This window comes from Copidosoma floridanum, unplaced genomic scaffold (assembly GCF_036245765.1).
Source record: "Copidosoma floridanum isolate Cflo_tuat_1 unplaced genomic scaffold, Cflo_Japanese_pri ptg000021l, whole genome shotgun sequence".
Taxonomy (NCBI): Eukaryota; Metazoa; Arthropoda; class Insecta; order Hymenoptera; family Encyrtidae; genus Copidosoma; species Copidosoma floridanum.
The window spans coordinates 22,649,521-22,674,012 of record NW_028321898.1 but is presented as its reverse complement, the minus strand read 5'-3'; the positions used below and the strand labels follow the sequence as shown (position 1 = coordinate 22,674,012).

At 31.2% G+C, this 24,492-nt stretch overlaps 2 protein-coding genes across 5 annotated transcripts; both read left to right on the top strand.

The window, feature by feature from the left end:
• The first annotated feature begins 3,617 nt into the window (after positions 1 to 3,617).
• LOC106643910 (uncharacterized) lies at positions 3,618 to 13,430 on the top strand. 4 transcript variants are annotated; one of them, XR_016293164.1, is made up of 7 exons: positions 3,618 to 4,011; positions 4,122 to 4,596; positions 4,682 to 4,902; positions 5,002 to 5,212; positions 6,975 to 7,228; positions 7,635 to 7,712; positions 10,587 to 10,675. XR_016293164.1 is itself a non-coding variant. In XM_089594566.1 (6 exons), exons 1-6 carry the CDS (start codon positions 3,985 to 3,987, stop codon positions 10,773 to 10,775), a joined length of 1,377 nt encoding a protein of 458 aa, XP_089450692.1. In that variant the 5' UTR covers positions 3,618 to 3,984; the 3' UTR covers positions 10,776 to 13,430. The 4 variants fall into 4 exon arrangements, 2 of the variants coding, with proteins under 2 accessions (XP_089450692.1, XP_089450693.1); XR_016293165.1 differs by having other exon boundaries at positions 7,635 to 7,707; positions 10,587 to 10,605; XM_089594566.1 differs by lacking the exon at positions 7,635 to 7,712 and having other exon boundaries at positions 10,587 to 13,430.
• An 8,486-nt stretch (positions 13,431 to 21,916) lies between these two features.
• Brms1 (breast cancer metastasis-suppressor 1-like protein) lies at positions 21,917 to 24,017 on the top strand. Its single transcript, XM_014359234.2, has 3 exons — positions 21,917 to 22,069; positions 22,421 to 22,635; positions 23,006 to 24,017. The coding sequence occupies exons 1-3, from the start codon at positions 22,055 to 22,057 to the stop codon at positions 23,478 to 23,480; spliced, it is 705 nt and encodes a 234-aa protein (XP_014214720.2). The 5' UTR covers positions 21,917 to 22,054; the 3' UTR covers positions 23,481 to 24,017.
• The last annotated feature ends 475 nt before the right edge of the window (positions 24,018 to 24,492 follow it).

Genomic DNA, 24,492 nt, shown 5'->3' with positions numbered 1-24,492 from the left:
TTTATGCTCTTTGCGGCAAGTTTCTACATCAATATTCTACATATCTTATATGGCTCATAAAATCGACAATATTTACAAAATTACAATACTCTTGACCTTTTACGATTAACTCATGTAAGCACAAATTAATCAGTCCATTAAAGAGACAACCGAAGAAAAAAGGCCTGAAAAAGAAGCACAGTCACACGAAAAGTCTCATACAAGAATGGAGCATTGGATCTCACTTGATCAGAGAAGGTTGGGTTCTTTGTTTACTTATAACACTTAAAATTTACATCTCTGTAATAAATGTATTTTTCAATTAGTGAGATCCGATGCTCCATTCCTAGGAGACTCTTCGTGTGGCTGCTTCTTTTTAAGACCTTTTTTCTTCAGTTGTCTCTTTTCGACTGATTAATTTACGTGTATATTTGATCGTGATTTACGATTTCTGTAACACAAATTTTGTTATGTACATATTATATAAGTTAACTGTTTATTGGAATTCCAAAGTTGAAGGGCTGTTCTTTCATTAGTTAATGGTAAAAGGTCAAGAGTATTGTAATTTTATAAATATTGTCGATTTTATGAGCCATATAAGATAAGTAGAATATTGATAGTTTTGGAGGTCGATTTTTAGGTAAAAGATAAATTGTAAAGCAATTCAAATTAAGTGAGATCCAATGCTCCATTTTTAGGAGACTCTTCCTGTGTAACTGAACTTCTTTTTTAAACTTTTTTTCTTTAGTTGTCTCTTTTGGACTTATTACTTTACGTATCTATTTAATCATTGTTCAAGATTTCTGTAACACAAATCTTGGTATGTACATATTATATAAGTTAGCTGTTTATTTAAACTAGAAAGTTAAAGGGCTGTGCTTCCGTGAATTAATAATAAAAGGTCTAAAGTATTTTAATTTTGTAAATATGGTAGATTTTATAAGCCGTATAAGATAAGTGGAATATTTATACTTTTCAGGGTCCATTTACAGGTAAAAGATATATTGTAAACTTGCCGCAAGTAGCACAAAAAATGTTATCTTTTTATTATCTATCTATAAGATTCATTGCGGCTGGTTTATAATTGATTAAATGGCTCTAATATAAGAAGTAATAATTATTTGGATCAGCGCCATCTAGCGGTCTTTATTTTTTGGCCAAAAGTGGCTCCTAAAATTCTCAATCAGAGCATTCAGGATTAGAGCCATTTAGTCAATAATAAACCAGCCGCAACTCTTGATGAAGCTATAGAATAAAAAAATACTGATATATGTGTTTTTGGCGGCAAGTTAACAATCTATCTCATGCTTGAAAATTTATCTTCAAAAGTACAAACACATAGGAGGTCGATTTTTTGGTAGAAAATAGATTGTTAACTTGCCGCCTAAAACACATGTATTGTTATTTTTTCATTTTATAGCTTCATCATGAGTTGCGGCTGGTTTGTAATTGACTAAATGGCTCTAATCCTGAATGCTCTGATTGAGAATTTTAGGAGCCACTTTTGGCCAAAAAATAAAGACCGCTAGATGGCGCTGATCCGAATAACTATTGCTATTTACAGCAAAGTCATTTTGATAATTACAAACCAGCCGCAACTGATCTTGTAGATAGATAATAAATAGTTGACGTAGTTTGTGCTGTTTGCGGCAAGTTTACAATCTATTTTTTACTCAAAAGTCGACCTCTAAAAATAGAGATATTCATATGGTTTAATAAAATCGACCATATGGCATTACTTAGTAGTAATTTCTTTAATTACTACACATAACTTCACGTACATCTTACACCGTGCTCTCTTTACCAGAATGATAAAATCAGAGGCTGTAAAGTTACGTAGGTCGTGGTGGTAACGTCGCTTGGGGTGTTTTCCGCAATCGTACGTCGTCACCAGCAAGTAATTTAAATTTGCGCTCTACGTTACCGTCAGGTCAGTAAGTCAACTATACTTTGAATTAAACTGGCGCTGTAATATATTCCGTAATCTGGCCTTATCGCTGTTGACTGTCGTCTGCTATTTTAACTGGCCAGATTACGGAACAGAGCGCGAGTTAATTCAAGGTAGTTGACTTACCGACCTGATGGTATGAGGCTCTTTTACCGTCAAGCTTGAATCAGATGGCGCCAGGACACGTCGCGGCTGTCATACTTACACACCGTCAAATTTACAGTTGTGTATTGTGTCCGTGAGCCTATCTGTGTGATGAGCAAAGCAGAAGACATAACCTTTGTAAATGATTGCTGTTGTTTGCAGACAATTTTTGTTTGCATTTACGTTTAAAGATAGTAGGAAAAATGAAGTGCAGTGTAATATTCTGCGATAAGAAAGTGAAATTTAAATTTTCTTCTGATTGTGTGATAAAAAAAGTGGCTCGAAGCAATTGGGAGACCAACATTTTTGCCGCTCCCAAGTCATGGCTTACCTGTCCACGAGTTCTGCTTTTCTTTCACTGACTCTTGCTCCTTTCCCTTTTAAAAGCTCTTTCAATTCGGAAACTTTTAAGCTCCCATAATATTTTTTCTTGTCTTCCTTATTCATTTCAAAATTTCAAATATTGCGCTTCACCACTATACTTTAATTTCCTATGTACATACAATACTGAAAAGTAATGTTGTGTGAGTGAGACGGCCATGACTCCATGACAGCCGCGACGTGCCCTGGCGCCATCTGAGTGGCGCTCTGTTCCGTAATCAGTAATCCGGCTGATCTAGCCAATAAAAACAGCAGACGACAGTCAACAGCAATAAAAAGCTGACACTATCGACTAACCAGCGTTTATTTATAATTCTGATTTACTAATAAGTTGGTTGGATTGGATGTTGGAGGAACGGGTTTGTAAGCTCTCGATATACATACGGAGCTCAAGTCCTGAATAACAATATATCAACGAAGTATTTTATTGTTATTATATTAGTAATAATTTTAAATACGTCGTCGCTTTTCGCCATATGTTCCTTGAAGATGCGCGCGTCTCTCAAATCGTGCAGCGCAAAAACGCCAAAACGGGCAAAAACATAAATGCCGAAAAAAGCGCCAAAGTAAAGCAGACGCTCATACGGTCAACTTAACCCTCGTCCACCCCAACAACCATCAAGAACCTCTAATTTCTCGCTACCCACTATTGAGTGTCCTTTCAAAGGACTAAGTACTCCTTTGGAGGGTGTATCCTTGGTCCTTGGCTCTTGGCCTTGGACATCAAATACTTTATCTCTCTAGCAGTTCCGTCCTGTCCTAGACCCATCTTTTCTCTACGTCGACTCGGTACAGCCCGGTCTACATGCTCTATCGGACTAAAAAATGAGGTAAGCATATGCTTATTTATATGCGTTGCACACTATATCATCACCTAACCTCCTTACAATACAAATTCTCTCATTTACAACGTCATCCTCTCCAAATAGTCTAGCAGACTAGTAATACCAAGCCCAAGACAGCAGTAAGAGCGAAGCTCTTCTACTTCTATTTCTATAGTGTTTACCTGTGGCGCCATCCACCGGCCAAAGCTCAAATCAAGCTTCTCGGCGGAAGCAACAGGCCTATCCCGCGCACGGACTAGCTGCGCGCGCCACCTCCTCTCTCTCGACTCAAGACAGCGCCTACCGTAAGGTAGCGAACGCTGCTTGAGAGACGAGGCTCGACCAGCAACGAGGACGGCACGCGCCTCGCCCACGAGCAGCGAACAGTTTAACAAAGTGCAGTCTCTTCTTGTTTCATAATAAATGAAGTTAAATTACTCTTAACCCGTTCGCTCATTCATTCCATGACCTGCTTCGCACCTCCGATATCCTTGAGCATTGGGAGAAGCTCCAACACGACATCATAATCCCAAATACCTACTTATACACTTGTAGCCATATACTTGATAAGTAAGCATTCGATCCACGAGTCACACCCTGCAGTGTTACCATCTTCCGTCTCGCTGTAGTATAGTAGTCTCGGGATCTCCGTACTGAGTGCCTTCCGTTTTCCGTCTTTCCAGAGAAAAGAAGCTGAAGTTGCTGAAAATGGCATTTCAGCCGATTCTCAATCCTGTAAGTAATAAGTACCTGGTTTATTGTTAGCTTCTCGCGGATGGTTTGGTGGCTGCCATGCCAATTGGGCGTGTGAAACATAACGTACAATTATATTTCCGACTCCGCAGGAGTTGCCGCTCGTGCACGAGCTGGAGTCTAGCCTCGCGCCCGGATTGATGCTCAAAGTCCAGGGCCGCGTGCCCGAGGGCGCGAGTCGCTTCGCCATCAACTATCAGCTCGGTCCGGGACTTAACCCCCGAGACGACGTGGCGCTCCACGTGTCGCCGAGGTTGCGTGAGGGCTTCATCACGCGCAACCACATCCAGGCCATGAATTGGGGCCCCGAGGAGAACGACGGCCCCATGTGGATACAGCCAGGGGAGCCCTTCGAGATCATCGTTCTCTGCGAGTACAGCTGCTTCAAGATAGCCGTCAACGGTAGGCATTTTACCGATTTTGCGCACCGAGTGCCTATCGATAAGGTCACGCATCTTACCATCGACGGCGAGGTCGAGGTTGGCTCTGTCTTCTTTGAGACAATCTCCATTCCAGCACCCTCTGCCCCGCTGCCAGACGTTCCGGCGGTCAATGTCGGCCCACCACGTGAGTCTAACGATTACTTTGTACGATAGTGGTGATTACTCAATTTGATTGTCTGGTATCTAATTCGATTGTTATGGCGTTGCAGCGCCCGGTGGTGTCTATCCGACCTTGAATCCAGACGAAATGTATAGACCACCACCAATGCCAAACATTGGAGGTTATGGAGGCGATTCATCGCGTGTCTATCATCCTGAACCCCAAAAGTCCGAGGATGATGCCTTTGGCAGTTGCCTGGACAAAGTTGGTCTAGCTGTCGGAGGACTTGTTGCTGCGGGTGGTGTTGCCGCGGCCATGCATGCCTATCAGGTGAGCGTTGTAATAACGTAACGGTTACAACTGTTTTCAATTGACATTTTGGTTTTTTGCTAAACAATTTTTTTTTGTCAACTATTATTCGTCATGTAGAAAAGTAGGCAAAAAAGTCCCGATGAAGCTGATCATGTAAAGACAGAAGCAAAGGAGAGCGAGAGTGGACTTGGTGGATTGGGAGCCCTGGGTGCTGCATTGGCCAGCAGTTTAGCATCAAATGCTTTCCAAGGGGATAAAAATGCTCATGCACAGCAAGGATATCCCAGTCAAGATGGCGGAATGCTTGGATCAATTCTAGGAGCTCTGGGTAATTACTTATTTTTTTGATAGTTGATGATCAACTTGCCACTTGCCTAAAAATTGTAATTCCATACTTTTTAACATTTCAAAGTTTTTGTAAATAGTGTATGCTAGACGTTATATGGTTTGAAACATAATGCTTTTATATCCATCACTTGATTTGATAAATACCGTGCCCCATCCACGCCTGTAAGTAACTTGTAGAATATCAGTTTAACGGATTAAATTTCGACAAGACAGAGCGATAGAGCTGCGGCACTGTCTATATAGTACAGGCATAGAGCTTTATTTCTTTCTGACTAATGCATGTCTTAACCACAGTCGTCGCATCGAAACCTGAAATACTCTTCAAATAGTGTGGTATTACTAGTAGTTTTATAAAAATCGTTCTTAGGTAATTGTATTCGAATTTTTTCTGAAAAGATTTAAAAGATTTGATAACATTTTTTAATGAAGTACCTCAGCTATTGGATCACCTCTGTAATATGCAGGAATATCATCTGTTCATTTTACTAAATTAATTTTTTTTTTTTTTTTTCTTCCATTTTAAATTTTTTAAGTTGAGTCATAACCTAGGAAACCTACCTTAAAGACTTTTTAAGAGTCAGTAATAAAATCTAGAATTTAAAAATAAAATTTAATCAATAGTACTAGTAGAAGTCATTATGTCAGGTCTTACTTAGATGATATCACATAGAAAGGCATACAAAGTTACCGCGAAGGTCGGTCGTACTTGTGTAATTGCTGATTATATCACTAGGAATAATCAGCCTGTAGTAGAAACATCGTTATGTTTTAAACAGTCAATGTTGAAGGATTTTTTTTTTCAAAGCTGCTCTAATTTTTAAGTTAACAACTACTCGTTAAATTTATTATTGTTATAGAACTTCAGTAAATAAAAAAAAGTGACATTGATTTCAACTATTCAGTTCGAGTAGTAATAAAAAGTTAGTCAAGTATTCATGTATTTCCAGTAAATTAACTTAAAAAATTTTAGATTCAAAACCATCTAAAGATATTTTTTTAACTTGAAATACAAAAGCTGTGTAGTAGTCCCTTGAAAAATTAAAGCTGCCTAACAGTTCAGGCTTTCCGGTGACAATTTACTGTTTGACGCTACATAATTCCCATCACATGAATAAATCTGTCGATCTACATTGCATACGTCTTGTTTCATTTTCAGTAGAAAATAATATCCTTCAACTTACAAGCTACCTTGAAACCGCAGTCTAGATGGATTTTATTCCCTTTATTTTAATCAGGTCGAGGTTTCAAGGATATAAAATATGTACGAAAAGTACTTGAGCAAACAGCCACAAATCAGATGCGTCGATTGGATACCTTTACGTTTCAGCTATCCCAAATGTCTCACTTTCCACTTCCAGGAAGTAGTGATAGATATCTGCAATTATTTTGATTTTCTATAACGTATTGCGTGTCACGCTAATGCAATTTGATTCATTTTTATCATCAATTTAACAGTAAATTTATGTAGTGCACTGTTAATTGGTGAGTAAAATCTTAATTTAAAAAAAATTATTCTTTATCTTCATTCATTCATAATTTTGTTTGCCAGTTTGCAATATAATTTGATTTTGATACATTTATTATTCTTCGTGCGTGTAAATGTTTCAGTAATTTAAGTACTAAGTTTTGTTGTCCCGACACGCATTCGTTTTTAAACAAAATTTTTTTTTCATATTTATAAGACACATCAATCTTTGTAAGTCGATTAGTTATTATAAATAAATATCATTTTGAAATTTCAGGAGGTGGTGGGGCTCCACAGCCGAACTATCAGCAGCCCCCAGCAGATCCTCTATCTGGAGCATTAGGCTCTATTCTTGGCGGAGTTTTAGGAGGTGGTTCTAGTCATCAACAGCAACCTCAGTATCAGCCATCAGGTGGTTATAGTAACCCTCAAAGTCAAAGCTCCCAAAGTAGCGGTGGAGGTGGTAGTGATTTACTAAGTGGATTAGGCGGTGCTCTTTTCAAGTCTGCCATGGATGGTCTCGCCAAACATGTAAGTCAAAAGATTATACAAGAACGTCAACAAGGTCCTTTGACTTCGAGAAAAATGTAGTAGTCTTCCTTTACCAAACGTGGCTTTATTCGTCATTGCAGTGTAACACATTGCTTTTAGTTATAAGCTTTATATAATTTATATTTGTGAACTTGACGCACACATTTTTCATTATCTTGAAGACTGGCTGCTAGTCACTGTTTCATGATTCAGTTGAATCTGAACTAATTGTTATTTCATGCTATCACCAATAGAAATCAAGCTATGAATGATCTACTTTTTTACTTAGTTTTAAGTAGATAATATATATTTTTATGCTTTATGATTTTTTTTTTTTTTAGGCTATTTAATGTACTAACCATTTACTCACTCACAAATCACAATCAAAATAATTTATTTGATTTAGGATAGTAAATAAAACGACCTTAGTCTTGAGTCTGAGCAATTGTTGCAAAATACAGTCTACAAACTTCACATATGTAAGGTATAATTTCTCTAGATTATGCAAAAGTTAAACTAATTTCATCTCATCTAAAAATTGCTAATTATGAAAAATATTAATGCGCACATTAATACAGAAGCTTGGCACTATTAACGTACAAAAAATAATATTTATAATTGTTTTTAAACCTTATTTTACATCTAAAAAAGTGCTTATTTCATCTTTACTTACAATAAAATTTGCCTTACTTAATAATTTTTTTTTTTTTTTTTTTTGAACCTCAAACTTACTTTTGTGCAATGCTTCATTACCAACTTGAGCTTGAAATATTATCTTAAGATTAATAGTATTATTGTCTCAGTTTTTGAACCAGTTATATTGTATATATTGTACCAAGTGAACATAATTAACTTCACGACTCTCGTTAACTATGAAACAAATCTGAATAAGACATTCGTTTGAATGTCCTTATTTACTAGCTATTTAACAAAATTAATACTATTTTTTACTAGAAACTAGAAGAAATTAAAAATAACATCAGATAACTGTGATGCAATACTTGAAAAGAATTTTCAGAAAACAATGCTTAATGTAGTATACAAAAAAGAAATAAAAAATCTACTTTTTATAAACAGTTTTGGTACATTAATGTAAGACTGTGATTTTGTTAAGAAAATGTGAGTCGACTAGTATACACATAAAGTTTAAATAACTTTTTCACATAATGAACGAGATAAATAAGAACAAGATTTTGTTACGCAATTGAGTTTTGTCGTGTGTACAAGATCTTTTGTATTCCATTTTCATTGATAATTTTAACGTTATTGTTTGGCATGTCTTTTGTGAGACAGTTGTCCAACTGACAATTAAAAAGGTCAACATTTACGCTTTCATGACAAGAGAATTACTTGACAGTTAGATAGTTATGAAACCTTAGTTTTTTTTACTGACTGACGATCGTTAAGCGTAAGGGTAAATCACCGTTAAATGTGTCAAGCACATTGCTCCCTAAGATTTGATAACAAAAAAAATTAAAGTAATGCCCTGACGTCAATTATCATACATTGACGTCACAAGATAAATTACATTCTGAGGCCCCAGTTGAATTTAGATACGTTAATTTGGGAACAACAATAATTACTTTATTAGTATTTCGAAACATTTATTATTGCAAATGTCCTGCTCACGTATATCACGTACATTGTCAAGCCATTAAAACTGATTTAAGAATCGGCTATATATTCACTGAGAATTAATACACTAAAAAACTTCCAGTTTTTATTTGTAAAAAATATTCCATTGAAAACAGAGTGATAAAAAAATTATCGTAGCTGCTGTAACAGACAAATTTTTTATCAACAAAGTTGATAGAACTACATTCTTTGATAATACCATTAATTTTTACCATCAATTTTATGGCAGTTTTCCAATGTTACAGATACAATCTTACTAAGTACAATTTCTGAAATCCATTTTTCAAAGTAACCCCTATTTGGCATTTCCCTAGTGTTATGTAGAAACAAATTCAAAAATGGTTCTCCGTTTTTAAACACGGTTGGAATTCTCATTTTTCGATCCCAATAATATTCCTCTGAAAAAGTTATCACGCCAATTTTTTACTTAGATTAGTTTTTACTCAATTATTTTATTTTTAAATTGCTCTCTACATTGGTTTAAATATAACTTACCTAACTATAAACTATTTATGTTTGCTGCCTTTTGATTTATACAGTTACCCACTTCGCCAATCAGTCAATAGAAATCTCATCACGGTTAGTTAGACATGTTTGAAAACTCCATCTACCACTTGTAAAATCGAATTTTTTACTCTGCTGTAGTCATCTTGTTTTTTCTAAAAGTGGATGTGGGGTTTGTGTTTATTTATACAAATAACTGTGAGTGATTGATATTTCGTTCTACCAAGCTATGTTTCATACTACCTAATTTAATGGTGCTATCGTGGAAGATGTTAAAATATGATCCAAACATTATATCCTGGTCAATGTAATTAACTTTAATTTGGCTATGATCTTTCACTAGAGTTACATCACTTTTAAGAGATTCTCAAAAAAAAAAGATTAGCCATGTACTCTTAATGTAGTCATGTTCCTGGTTTTGTTTTTTGGAGGATAATGGGAGGTATTTCAAAACTACTAACCGTGGATTTCACATCGCTAGTACGTCTTACTAATTCTACTGTGATTATCAACTATTAATATTCATACCGAAATCTTCCATATGTAGGTGACGATGGTATGTGCCTTCTTAGCTCTGTCTCTTAGATTAGGAGTCACTGAAAGCCAAACAAATCTTGGTTTAGCGAAATCATGTTTACAACTCTTACCTAAATTAAACAAAAATATTTTGAATGTAAGCAACTAAAATAAGTCATATACTTCAATTGGTTTATAGTTTTTTCTTAATAAATTTCGCTTGGCTCAAATTTTAATTTCCCTAATACATGCTTAACTTATTCAGTAAACAATTAACAAATGGAAAGGATTTTGGATACTTCTAATAATTTGTGGGATTTAATAGTACGTCATCTGTACATTTTTTGATTATAAAAATAACTTGATTATTAATTCACGCTCATGTATTAACATTTTGCTAAGTCTAGATTTGCCCAAATAATGCTATTCACCGTGTGCGTATTTTTTTTTTTTTTTTTTTTTTTTTTACAATCACGGCCTATTAGATTGAAATATAAAATTGTTTTACCATTCGTAAAATTTGTAGCAAGTAAAAAAAAGTACAAAAAATCTTGACTAAAATTTGTTGCATCAAACGCTATGCATGTTGACAAATCTGTAATCACAGAGCACAAAATATCGCACCTAAACTTTTCTAACAAAAGTATTATGATTAAAAAAAAAAAAAATAAAAATAAATGTCATCGACTGTATTATCCCCTAGTCGCAGCGCTCGCACCACAATGAGCCAAGCAATGCGAGTGGCGGTGGTTACTACTCGGCGCCGGCGCCTCCACCCCCAAGCTACAACGAGGCTTCTCGAGTTCCCTCGAGCCCTCCGTCATCTGGTGGCCCAAAATTCAGCGCCTCCGAAATATCCAAGGGTCTTGGCCTCGGCGATGACGAAGACTAAGATCTTATTTCAACCTACCTTCCTATATACCTGAATAACTGTATTTTGTGGCTTACACATAAAAAGTTTTTAATATTTATATTGTACGCTTGCTCTCGTGCAGACCGAAAATAGAAAAACAAGGCTAAAGAAGCACGCTCTCTTCTACGTATTTGCTTATTATGTTGCAAATTTTAACATAAAAAACAAGTGGTCGAGTAATTCAAAAAAATATCTTGTGCATTGTTAGTTTTGTTCAAAGATAATATTAAACATTTTTACAGGTGACAATGATCATTTTGAGCGATTAATGTTTTTTTATTGTTTTATTTATTTTATTAAAGAAAAATAGAGGATATATATTTAAATAAATTTATACTAAATATTTTATACGCCTGCAGTTAATATTTTGAGACTACTTTTTTTTTAATTTTCTTGAAAAAATATCACACTAATAAATTCTGTAAAAATTTATTATAAAAAAAAAAAATTTCAAAAACCATTTAAAGTGATTTTTCACACTAACATTTGATTTAAATTAACCTCTTGAACTTGGCAATGAAATCCTTATAGTTTTTTTATATTGAACTTTATATTGAAAAAACGCATGTATTATGATTATGTCAAGGTATTATTGTACCACTGCATGTAACTGTAAAATTTAGAACAGTTGCGATTAATAAATAAACCCTAATTTATATTATGAACCGAGAATGTTAACTGAAAATTCAAGATGATGACAGCCCTTCATTAATACAGCCTCTTAAATATATATCACGATCGTTAAAGAATTATAGTAAACAGAATAAGATGTTTGCATTAAAATTTTTTTTCAAACGAAAATCGTGTGACTTTTTTTATTAAAAAGTAGTCAAAATTGAATTAAATGTATGTGTTGTAATATTTACCTCATCAAAGGATGAGGGTGAACAAAACGGCTAATTTTAATTTCAGCTGAATTAAATTTTTTTTTTCTCCATTTCGTAGAGGATGTAGTATTTTATTTATAAACTCAATCAATGCTACATTTTTGCTCGTAAGATTACACTAAGTTGCCATTCAAAATTATAAAATAAAGCTATTTGAATTGTATGTTTCTTCGATATAAATCTGAGGTTAAAGCAGACTACAATAAATTTGTTACATTCTTACATAACCTTTTTTACGTTTACAAATATATCTAGCAGTCAGAAACCGTTAATAGACTGTACGATAACGAAGGTTCTCCCATAGCCATTTTCATTTTCTATTACCATTAATATTATTGTGTTCCTAACACTTGAAATTCAAAATCAAGTTACAGGAAAAGGTTGTTTCATATTTTTCTACTAAATTTTTTTTATTTCATTTCAAACTAACAGTTAAGAAATCTATCGTCATTAGTTTAAATACTGCTTTAAATTTTATCAAATATATAAAACAGCATACTGCCTTTCAACTAAATCTTTTTCTTCAACATCCTTATGAACTACAAAAAAATTCACCAGTATAACTGCATTAGCTCCTAAGTTTTCGTAACTGGAGCTCAATTCATACTCAGGTTATTTGGTCAGCTAGTAGAGGCCGTGCCAGTTGCTATTCAGTATACATTTTTAATGTCTCAAATGCTCAACATACATCTTTTTGTAATTGTTATGATAGTAAAATAACAAATTAATAGATAACTATTTTTATGGATCATACTACATACATTAATCTATGGAAATCTTTGATACTCGCCTATGTACAGATATATTACACAGATTTATGTTGTTAATAATAATAACATTAATAACAATAATATGAAAGTGCACTTAACTGCTAAAGCGATTGTAGTTATGACGAAAAAAATTCATGTGAAAGAAAAATCATTTTAAAATGCAAAATATCAGTAAAATCAATATATAATGCGTTTTTGAATCGGTATTGCTGCAGTAAAATTACAATGCAAAAAATCTCTCTGAATACAAAATCACGTGATTAGCAATTTCTAGTGCTTTTTTAAGTTATCTCTTGGTAATTTTTATAAAACTTGAGTCTTCAATTTTTCCTAGACTTAATTTTCCTCTTACTCTTGAGCGCTTTTTTAACAGCTTCAATCATCTCTATGTCTGATTTACTTTCTTCTGTTTGGAAATAGTACAAACGTTTTTACAATTAATTTAAAAATTCATTCATTTCATTATTAATTAATGATTTTATCTATCTCTCCGTTTTAAACTTAAACTATAGTGTTCAATGAAGTTGCAGCAATATTTTTTTAACTAAATTGATTGAACTAATATGAATAACTAAAAATTGAACTACTAAACGACGTAACAAACTATTTCTTCATATTTAATGGTTAAATGATTTTTTTGTTTAATAAAGCTGTATTTACCACTTGATCCTTAACTCGCATACACAATCATGTCTCCGATGCACCAGAAGTTCACTCGACTGAATCTTTAAGTTTCTTTATGTAATGCGACGTTTCGGTCCCTTTAACGAGTGTTAGTAATCGTATTCAAATAGTAAATTATGCGCTGAACTAAAATTTGATAACTTATTGATACTTTCAGTTTAAAACGAAATCATCTTCATTATATTATAATTTTAATTTTCTAAGCTATTTAAAATTAACTAGGTCGATGATCACTTGCTTTTTTGCCTTTTAAATAAAATAAATGAACTACAGATAGTGGAATGTAAAAGCATGGCTATATTATTTATTTTATTTGAAATTTATTTAATTAACAATTATTTGTATTAATATATTAAATTCACAAAGTATATGCTCTATGAGACCGTTTGCTTATCCTTATAATATAATGAATTCACAAAGTATATGCTATTTTAAACCGTTTATTTATCCTTATAATATAGTAAATTCACAAAGTAAATGCTCTGAAAGACCGTTTGCTCATCCTCACAATGTACTAAATTCACAAAGTAAATGTTCTATAAGACCGTTTATTTACCCTTATAATATACTAATTTCACAAAGTAAATGCTCTAAAAGACCGTTTGCTCATCCTCACAATGTACTAAATTCACAAAGTAAATGCTCTATAAGACAGTTTATCATCTACATTCATATGCTCTACTAAAAGTATATTTCCAAAAACATTGAATTCACAAAGTTTATACATTTAAAAATAGTTTGCTACATATTAGCTGTACTTAATTAACAAGACTGGTTCTCCATAACACTTGCTTCTTTGTAATATTAATATTAAGTCAGTCAGACAATAGTAATTGGTGATAAAAGCATGACTTATATTAAAAGGTATACATTCATTCAATATTTCGCCATTATACTAATGGCCTCTTCAGTATTTGTACATCATGCAGGTGCTAGAATAGCACGTCTACTTGAAAAGCATACCGCTTTTATAAATTGACTTAAAAAAACACATTGATGTACGTAATTGTATAAGTAATGAATTTACTTTCTACTAACCATAACAATTCACTATTTACAGCTACAAAAGGTTTATCATAAAAAATATTAAAACCAACATAAATTAGTAAAATGTCTCGAGAAAGTTTATCATCTATACTCACCCACATATTTTTTCATCTTGACCTATTATTGATATTTAAAAGTTAATTTTTATTTTATCATGAGAATTATTGTTAAAGTCTTAGCAAATTCACTCAAAAAAAAAGTTCGAGTGTTTGAAAAGCGAACTTACCAGGCTACAAGACTAAATCCTTGTGAAGAGCGGACATAAAAAATTTATTGTGTTCCTTGTAAAGTTTTAGCAGTTCTACTTTAAAACGATTAGTTCGTATAAATCATTAATTCGTTTTAAATTGCACTGCTTCATATCAATTATTGATGAAGTCTTAGCAAATTGACTAATAAAAACGTTTACTTATTAATTTAATGCGATTTTGTGAGTACAGACCCAATAATATTAGTTAGACAATAATACTAGGCAGCTGAAACAAGATTGGTTTATTATATGGTACTCAGTTGATCAATATTTATCCATTGTACTGATGGCCTCTTCAAGATATATACATCATCATGCAGGTGCTAAAATAGCACACCAATAATGTTTAATTAAATTTTCGTAATCATGAAATTATTATGAAAAAAAACATAAATCCACAAAGTTTATTATTTTCAAATGTATATAATTGCATTGAGGATTTATATTTAAAATTCTACCAGATTATAAAACTAAATAACTTTCAGGGCTTACAAAATCGTCCTTTGGCGGGGTACAGTTGCTACTCATCAAATAGTAGTAGTTAAATCGTCTATTTAACCCTTCCATACAAATAGTCACCTTCATGTTTAGTATCTCCTATTTGATAAGCGATCATCCCTGTATATGAGGTTAATCTATTTATTAACTATTTTATTATCGATCTGAACTTACTTCCAACGTTCGCGCTCTTGTGGCGTTGATAGGTTACTAGTACTATCTTCCGTTTACGATCGTCCTCCGCTTGTTTTTATATTTTTTGCGCTATCATAATTATACATTTGTGTGTATCCTTAACTCTGTTCTCTTCCAAAAAGAAAAGAAAAAAAACATGCTTAAGTACTTTTAAAGATCATAAAAAATAAAGTAAAAGAAAGTAATGCAGAGAAACCGGGTTAAAAAAATTTGCTTCAAATGTATTAGCAAAAATATTTTTTATTACATAATCTCTCCAATATTAAGTAAGTTAATATCCAACCAATCATAGAGTAATTGTATAAGTAATGAATTTACTTTCTACTAACCATAACAATTCACTATTTACAGCTACAAAAGGGTTATCATAAAAAATATTAAAACCAACATAAATTAGTAAAATGTCTCGAGAAAGTTTATCATCTATACTCACCCACATATTTTTTCATCTTGACCTATTATTGATATTTAAAAGTTAATTTTTATTTTATCATGAGAATTATTGTTAAAGTCTTAGCAAATTCACTCAAAAAAAAAGTTCGAGTGTTTGAAAAGCGAACTTACCAGGCTACAAGACTAAATCCTTGTGAAGAGCGGACATAAAAAATTTATTGTGTTCCTTGTAAAGTTTTAGCAGTTCTACTTTAAAACGATTAGTTCGTATAAATCATTAATTCGTTTTAAATTGCACTGCTTCATATCAATTATTGATGAAGTCTTAGCAAATTGACTAATAAAAACGTTTACTTATTAATTTAATGCGATTTTGTGAGTACAGACCCAATAATATTAGTTAGACAATAATACTAGGCAGCTGAAACAAGATTGGTTTATTATATGGTACTCAGTTGATCAATATTTATCCATTGTACTGATGGCCTCTTCAAGATATATACATCATCATGCAGGTGCTAAAATAGCACACCAATAATGTTTAATTAAATTTTCGTAATCATGAAATTATTATGAAAAAAAACATAAATCCACAAAGTTTATTATTTTCAAATGTATATAATTGCATTGAGGATTTATATTTAAAATTCTACCAGATTATAAAACTAAATAACTTTCAGGGCTTACAAAATCGTCCTTTGGCGGGGTACAGTTGCTACTCATCAAATAGTAGTAGTTAAATCGTCTATTTAACCCTTCCATACAAATAGTCACCTTCATGTTTAGTATCTCCTATTTGATAAGCGATCATCCCTGTATATGAGGTTAATCTATTTATTAACTATTTTATTATCGATCTGAACTTACTTCCAACGTTCGCGCTCTTGTGGCGTTGATAGGTTACTAGTACTATCTTCCGTTTACGATCGTCCTCCGCTTGTTTTTATATTTTTTGCGCTATCATAATTATACATTTGTGTGTATCCTTAACTCTGTTCTCTTCCAAAAAGAAAAGAAAAAAAACATGCTTAAGTACTTTTAAAGATCATAAAAAATAAAGTAAAAGAAAGTAATGCAGAGAAACCGGGTTAAAAAAATTTGCTTCAAATGTATTAGCAAAAATATTTTTTATTACATAATCTCTCCAATATTAAGTAAGTTAATATCCAACCAATCATAGAGTAATTGTATAAGTAATGAATTTACTTTCTACTAACCATAACAATTCACTATTTACAGCTACAAAAGGGTTATCATAAAAAATATTAAAACCAACATAAATTAGTAAAATGTCTCGAGAAAGTTTATCATCTATACTCACCCACATATTTTTTCATCTTGACCTATTATTGATATTTAAAAGTTAATTTTTATTTTATCATGAGAATTATTGTTAAAGTCTTAGCAAATTCACTCAAAAAAAAAGTTCGAGTGTTTGAAAAGCGAACTTACCAGGCTACAAGACTAAATCCTTGTGAAGAGCGGACATAAAAAATTTATTGTGTTCCTTGTAAAGTTTTAGCAGTTCTACTTTAAAACGATTAGTTCGTATAAATCATTAATTCGTTTTAAATTGCACTGCTTCATATCAATTATTGATGAAGTCTTAGCAAATTGACTAATAAAAACGTTTACTTATTAATTTAATGCGATTTTGTGAGTACAGACCCAATAATATTAGTTAGACAATAATACTAGGCAGCTGAAACAAGATTGGTTTATTATATGGTACTCAGTTGATCAATATTTATCCATTGTACTGATGGCCTCTTCAAGATATATACATCATCATGCAGGTGCTAAAATAGCACACCAATAATGTTTAATTAAATTTTCGTAATCATGAAATTATTATGAAAAAAAACATAAATCCACAAAGTTTATTATTTTCAAATGTATATAATTGCATTGAGGATTTATATTTAAAATTCTACCAGATTATAAAACTAAATAACTTTCAGGGCTTACAAAATCGTCCTTTGGCGGGGTACAGTTGCTACTCATCAAATAGTAGTAGTTAAATCGTCTATTTAACCCTTCCATACAAATAGTCACCTTCATGTTTAGTATCTCCTATTTGATAAGCGATCATCCCTGTATATAAGGTTAATCTATTTATTAACTATTTTATTATCGATCTGAACTTACTTCCAACGTTCGCGCTCTTGTGGCGTTGATAGGTTACTAGTACTATCTTCCGTTTACGATCGTCCTCCGCTTGTTTTTATATTTTTTGCGCTATCATAATTATACATTTGTGTGTATCCTTAACTCTGTTCTCTTCCAAAAAGAAAAGAAAAAAAACATGCTTAAGTACTTTTAAAGATCATAAAAAATAAAGTAAAAGAAAGTAATGCAGAGAAACCGGGTTAAAAAAATTTGCTTCAAATGTATTAGCAAAAATATTTTTTATTACATAATCTCTCTAATATTAAGTAAGTTAATATCCAGCCAATCATAGAGTTTTAAATAATATGCTATTTCAAGAAATGTGTAAGCGTGTCAAACAAAAAAAAAAATTCTTTTAGTTTTGTTGCAACGAAAATAATGACGTCCTTAAGCTATTAAATTGTGTGTCACACTCAGCTACCAAAAAAAACCTGTTTTAATTTACTCTTATGAAAGTTTTTGAGTATCTATTCAGTTTTTCTATACTAAAATTTACTCCAATCCTTTATTGATATATAGTAAATTTACTGTACCCGTAGAGTCTTTGATATAATAATTCACAAAAAATCAATCTTTTAAAGAAACTTTTTAACTCATGTTTACTTAACACGCTCAAGTCACTCACTGAGTATATCTTAAAAATAGCACGCCAAAATTTAATCGAATAAAACAATAGGGATTAGATGACTGATACATTAAACCGAAAATATATGTATAGATAAGTGCGGTAGAAGTACGCACACGCAAACTACAATATAGTAACACTTTCATCTAAGTCAATGAGTATTCTGAGCGTCCATGACTTCTGACCGTGGTGAATACTGAATTTTACACCTCGCCTAAACCGTAACTCATACGTTACTGCTTGCATAGCGGGTTGTTATAAATCAGTCTCAAGCTAGTTGTATAGAATTTATTACCATAGTTTTGGTTATTCATATCGATAGTATTAAAAATAATTCTAAGTAAGTTCCAAATAAGGAATTCCTATAAATTAAATTTTATGTTGTGATTCTATTTTAATATTTATTAAAACTATTTTAATAACTATTGTACTATATTAAACGTCACAAAAAATGTACAACCATACGATCTACCAGTTACTGCAATAACCAATGCTTATGAACGTTAAATTTTATGTTCGTCGTCGTTAGGTATATTGTAAAATGTTAATGTAAAAAAATGACATAAATTTTCTTTACAAGCAATACGCTCTTTATTACACAGTTTTTATTATAAGTCATTATTTTACTACGAATTATAACGTGTCTTATATATTATAATCTGCTAACATACTTAAAAGTAGTTACTAAAGATTTTTAAATAAGATATATTTTTTTTTTTTTTTAATCAAAGATGTCAAATCTACTAATTGTGACATAAGTACCCCCTTTCTCTTATTTGTTTCCTTTTAATCTAAATCCATTTACGTAAGTAATACAAAATGAAATCCTCTATCCGCTCAAAATTAATATTTCGAATATTTCACTATGAATTGTTATACCTAAAATCTTCGTAAGTAAAAGTATTAACTACACACATTTTTTTTGATAATGTACCCACACTTAAAAATTTTACTACTGATATCTTAAAGCTACAAAATGTATGTCTTGGAGTGCGAAACGAATTGTTAATAATAAAAAATACTGTAATTATGTACATGAGTTGGATAATGTATTAAATCTATATTTGTAAATAAAAATTAAATTTATTGCATAATTTTGTGTGTGTATTATTGATAACTAACCATAACTGTCCCGTTTTTTTTTTTTTTTTTTTTTTTTTTTTTTTTTTTTTTTTTTTCTATATATATTAAGTACAAATATAATTTAGTTCTTTTAAAATAATAAAATTAAATTATTAAGTGGTCACCAGTATTTTTTAAAATCTTTTTCATGGAGTTTACTCGTTTTTTGACATGATTACTAAAAAAAAAGCTTGAACTCAATTTCTTCAGCATATTATGTAGCCAATCAATTGCTTGATTTTTAACTTATTAATACTAGCAGATTGTTTAAAAGTTCACTTATATTAACTTAAGTTTCCATCAATGTGTTTCATCGATCATGTATTGATTAATATCTGTGTCTTTTTAGTCTACACAAAAAAAGTCTTTCGTTTTTGATGAAACATAAAATAATGTATAAGTTTCGCAATAAAACTTTTGTAAAGTGATCGATCTCGTAAGCAACTATTTTTTTACAATGTGCCAAGTAAAATTGCGCTTACTTTATCAGTAATAAACTGTTTTAATTTATTAAATACAAGTTTCTATCATGAAATGATTATTGCCACCATATTATATTAACAGCGAGTGGGCAGACTACGCTCATCAACTGGTTGCCGAGGCGTGTGTAAGTATCTATATAAATGGTTTTCTACAACTTTTATAGACAAACAGTGCTATTTATAATTCTCAAATCTTGTTGTGCTGGGTTCGTTTCAATGTTTTTATATTGTAACAATTTCTAAATGAGAAATTAAAATTCATGGAATAATTTAAAACGGTACCATTATAGTTAGCAAGTATTAAATAGTATTTTTTAAGGATCTGCACTTTACTAGAAATTCAAGCATAATTTTTTTTCCTACTAGTGATATAGAATGCGCTTCGCGCGATCTAGCTTAAATAATTTACTTTAATACTCGCGTATATTATTTAATAAGCATTTGCGCACTGCAAGGGGAGAACACATTTTAATTCATTTTTAAGTATTCTTAAACATTAACATATGCACTCTAAATCTTACCCTTTTGCAACATTTATGTTGCCACCAATTACGCAAATCTTTTTTTTTTTAGACAATTTTTAGTGTAAACGCTACATCGTCACATGAATGATTGAGTGATAATTGAAAAATGTATTATTTTTTTTTAATCTGTGTGACATAGTATTTATGTAAGGCATATTCGAAAATTATGTGTAACATTATTTCGTCTTGACTAAAATCAAATAATGTTTTTTTGTATAATTATTTTGTTAGAGTATAAATAAATCAAATATATGGGGAACGTTTATTACATTTGTATGATAAAATAATTCCATTTTAATTTTTTTGCAATTTAATGCAGTGGTCTGAATAAATTTCGCCAAAAACAAAACTCTCGACCTTTTCCTAACAATCACTCAACGAATAAAAACGCTTCAATCACGCAACCATTTTAGCATAGATTATTAAGGTAAATTAAAAAAAATCTCTTCATAGTCGTGCTTTTGTTAAATCGCTCTTATGGAACACCTCTATTTTTTACTAGAAGTTAGAGGATATCTTAATATAAAGTGGATGTAAACGAAAAACTGAGAGTCAATAGGTAGATAAAATATTCTTACAGATGAAATGACAAAATTTATTTACTTAAATACCTATATTAACTTACTATGACTACTTAAATCTTTTTCGACTTATATCCAGGGTCATCGAGTTATTTTGTGGTAGAGTTGGATTTTTGTTCCAACTATGTTTTTAATTTTTCTCGACAAAAAAACTGTATTTTTACGTTAGTAAAAATCCCCTCGCCCCCCAGATAAAGCTAAAGTAAATGTTATTAGGCTGTGTAACATGTAACCTTGTACATGAATGGACATACATGTATGTACTCACGTAGTACATATGAACATTAAGCAACTGTAGCCCTGTAAATAAAATGTATAAAAGAAATATTCTTCCATAATCAGATGTCACTCGTGTTGTTGCCCTCATACATATTTGGTTGCCTAAATATACGGAGGGATAAAGGAAAAACAAAGAATTAGGTAGATGATGTACAGGATTAGACATACCCGTTCTAAGCATCATGCTAAGGTATTGCCGATTAAAACCATTTAACTGGTACACAGGTAAGTAAAAATTAATTAAAGAAAAATTGGTTATTAAGTGGTTTCTATTTTTTGTACTAAAGGAGCTATGAAATGTTGAAAATTAGAGATGTAAGTAGCCCTACTTTTTTGTAAAAAACATAAGAAAATAGTGATTATTAAAGAGATTATAAAATTTTAAATATAATTAATCTTAAATTAGAGCTGTCGGAGGTATTAAATAAGTACTCATAAAACCTTTTCTTAGCTGAAAAGCTCCTTCGATTTTCATCTGCATCAATTTAAAATTTTGCCGGTGAGTATCGATATTCGAGTAATCGTACTGATCGAGATTCGAGTTGCAAACGTAACTAGCTGTTACGTTCAGTCATATAAACAGAGGTTTGAGGTTATACTTGTGTACGTGTGTGATATTTAGTGCAAAACTGTAAAAAACAAACTATTTGGAAAAGAATTCAATATTTTTTAAGTTTGGTGATCAAATAAAATTGACTAGCTGTGATAAATGGTCAATCTGTAATAACTATCAGCTTGACGAGGATTTAGTAATGGCGACAATTAACGTATGTTGCTAAAATAATCTCTCAACATTTTGGCGGCAAGGGCGCATATTTAATGTTGTTTCGCTTACAATAGTATTAAAAATTGAACAAATAAAAATGTATCCTCTCATTACACTTAACTAAGATCTTACCAAATTATAAACGATTGGTATGTTAATATGTTTAAAGCCGTGAATAACGTTCAGAAAAATATTTTGAGGTTATGATACCTTTACACAGTTAAACACCAAATGCAGAATCATAGTTAATGTAATAAGATAGTTAACGGATAATGAACATACATTTGTTGACTGAAAATTGAAGGAGTATTTGAGTAATCTACTGCTTAATAATGCTTATTCGTTATTGCAGATGCCTAGTGTTAAAGATGAATCTGAAGCTGAGGGAGACGAAATGTCTCATGTCAGTAATGAGTCAAATTCTTCGTCAGCCTCTGAAAGCAGCGAAGAACATAGTGATAGTGATGAGTCCTCTGAAATGGATGAAGAAGAATGTCATAAACGAAGGCGTGAGTGTGTAATGAATTTAGAGGATATAGAAGAACAGTTTCGTCTATTACGAGACAGGTACGTGTAAAAATTATTCTGGCTTTACCACTTTTTGTTGCATGTTATGGTTCCAAATCATTTCAAATGGAACTTAAACTTTCATTTTTTTGTGATGGTTGTAAAAGTTAGGGTAGTTGAGAATAATCTTCCTAAAATATATCTGAAATGATTTTAATACTTGAAGTTTAAATTTATTGAATTTGAATCAACATTAACATATATTGTACATTTAATACATTGGCAATTTTTTGAGAATTTAAATATTACCTAATAACAGTAAAATAAAAGTTTTTTTTTAATTGCATGTACCTTCCTAATACATAATGATACTATGCAACCTATCTCACAATAATATTTAATGATTTGTAAGTTTGATGTACGTTTTCAGGATATATTTTGAAAAAATAACTCAAGTAGATAGAAATTTAGCTGAGTTGAACAGGGAAGAATGCAAAGAGTATTTAAAGCAAGTGCAAAAATTAAAAGAAATAATGCAAACAAAGGAGCAAGTAGCTGAAGTTTTAAAACGATTTCGATTACAAAATGTAAATAATTTATTTGAATCTGAGGAGTTGGCTGCTGCACAAAATTTGCAAAGTGAAAAAAGACTTTTATACGACGAAATGTATGAAGAATTGCAAGAAAAAATTCGTAAGCTTGAAGAAGATAGAAACAGCAGCAACATTCATGATGATATGTGGTCGTACAATAATGGGCGTAAAAGAAAAAACAGATCTCAAAGAAGAAAAGCAGTTACAGTTTCTGGACCATATATTGTGTACATGTTAAAAGAAAACGAAATTATGGAAGACTGGACAGTAATAAAAAAAAGTCTAACTACTTATAAACCAGCAGTGCTTTAACAATGTTTAATTATTCATTTTAAATTCAAGAAGATGCATGCGACATTGTTACACATTTGATGATAGTTATCAAAAAAAAACTTGCTAAAAATTAATGTTCATGTTCTATTTCCGCAACATTTTTCATGTAGTTAATCTTGTAAATTTTTTATGTTAATGTTCTAGAATACTGAAATTCTATTATTTAAAAAAATGTAGGTATAATACTTGGAGCTGAAGTAAGTAACAGACATGAAATTATTTTCAATTCTTTAATTTTCTCACAACCTTGCAAAAAGCACGCCTTTTGACAACCTACTAGTGAGTTTTTTGTTGTTAAAAGAAATACGTTTGTATTTTATACAAACTTGTACATAAATAAACGTATGTATAGTACTGTTTTATAAAACAGTGATATTGTTTACTATTTAATTTATTGTAAATACTTTCAATATACATATTTTTTGACTGCTATCTTTAAGAGTTGATTCAGACTATCGTAGACAAAAAAGTGCATACAACAGTGAATATTATTTAAATATCAGGTATTACTTTATTTGAGCATAAAAAGTGTTTTCGTTTTTTTTTTTATTTTTAAGATTCACAATAACTAAGATAAAGAAAAAAGAGGAAAATGGAATGTTTGATTAGTTGTAAATATGATGTAAAATAATGTACAAATTGAAAAAAATAAATAAGGGCGTTACTAAAACCAAGTTTTTATTTAAATGTGAAAAATTTCCAACATCCATGTAAGTATTATGGTATAAATATATTTAACTAAAATAAAAAATGAACAAACATTTTAATAGATGTATATAGTACGTAATTATATTTAACGATAACTTACATAAACTTCTTGGGTTTACTGTTACGAAATTATTTTATGATGTACAAAAATTTTATTTACGTCAACACATCACGCGAAATCAGTTTTAATATTCTTTCATTTAAAAACCCGACAAGAAACTAAGTTTTTTTTTTTTTTTTTTTTTTTTACGAGTTAGACAACATTAATCATATCACAAAGTTG

What these genes read in the sequence shown, in the direction of transcription:
- LOC106643910 (XM_089594566.1), top strand. Translation starts at nt 3,985, where the DNA reads ATGGCATTTCAGCCGATTCTCAATCCT. An exon ending in GGTCAATGTCGGCCCACCAC is followed by an intron (nt 4,597 to 4,681) that starts GTGAGTCTAACG and finishes ATGGCGTTGCAG; the next exon opens with CGCCCGGTGGTGTCTATCCG. An exon ending in ATCAATTCTAGGAGCTCTGG is followed by an intron (nt 5,213 to 6,974) that starts GTAATTACTTAT and finishes TTGAAATTTCAG; the next exon opens with GAGGTGGTGGGGCTCCACAG.
- Brms1 (XM_014359234.2), top strand. An exon ending in TTTCGTCTATTACGAGACAG is followed by an intron (nt 22,636 to 23,005) that starts GTACGTGTAAAA and finishes GTACGTTTTCAG; the next exon opens with GATATATTTTGAAAAAATAA.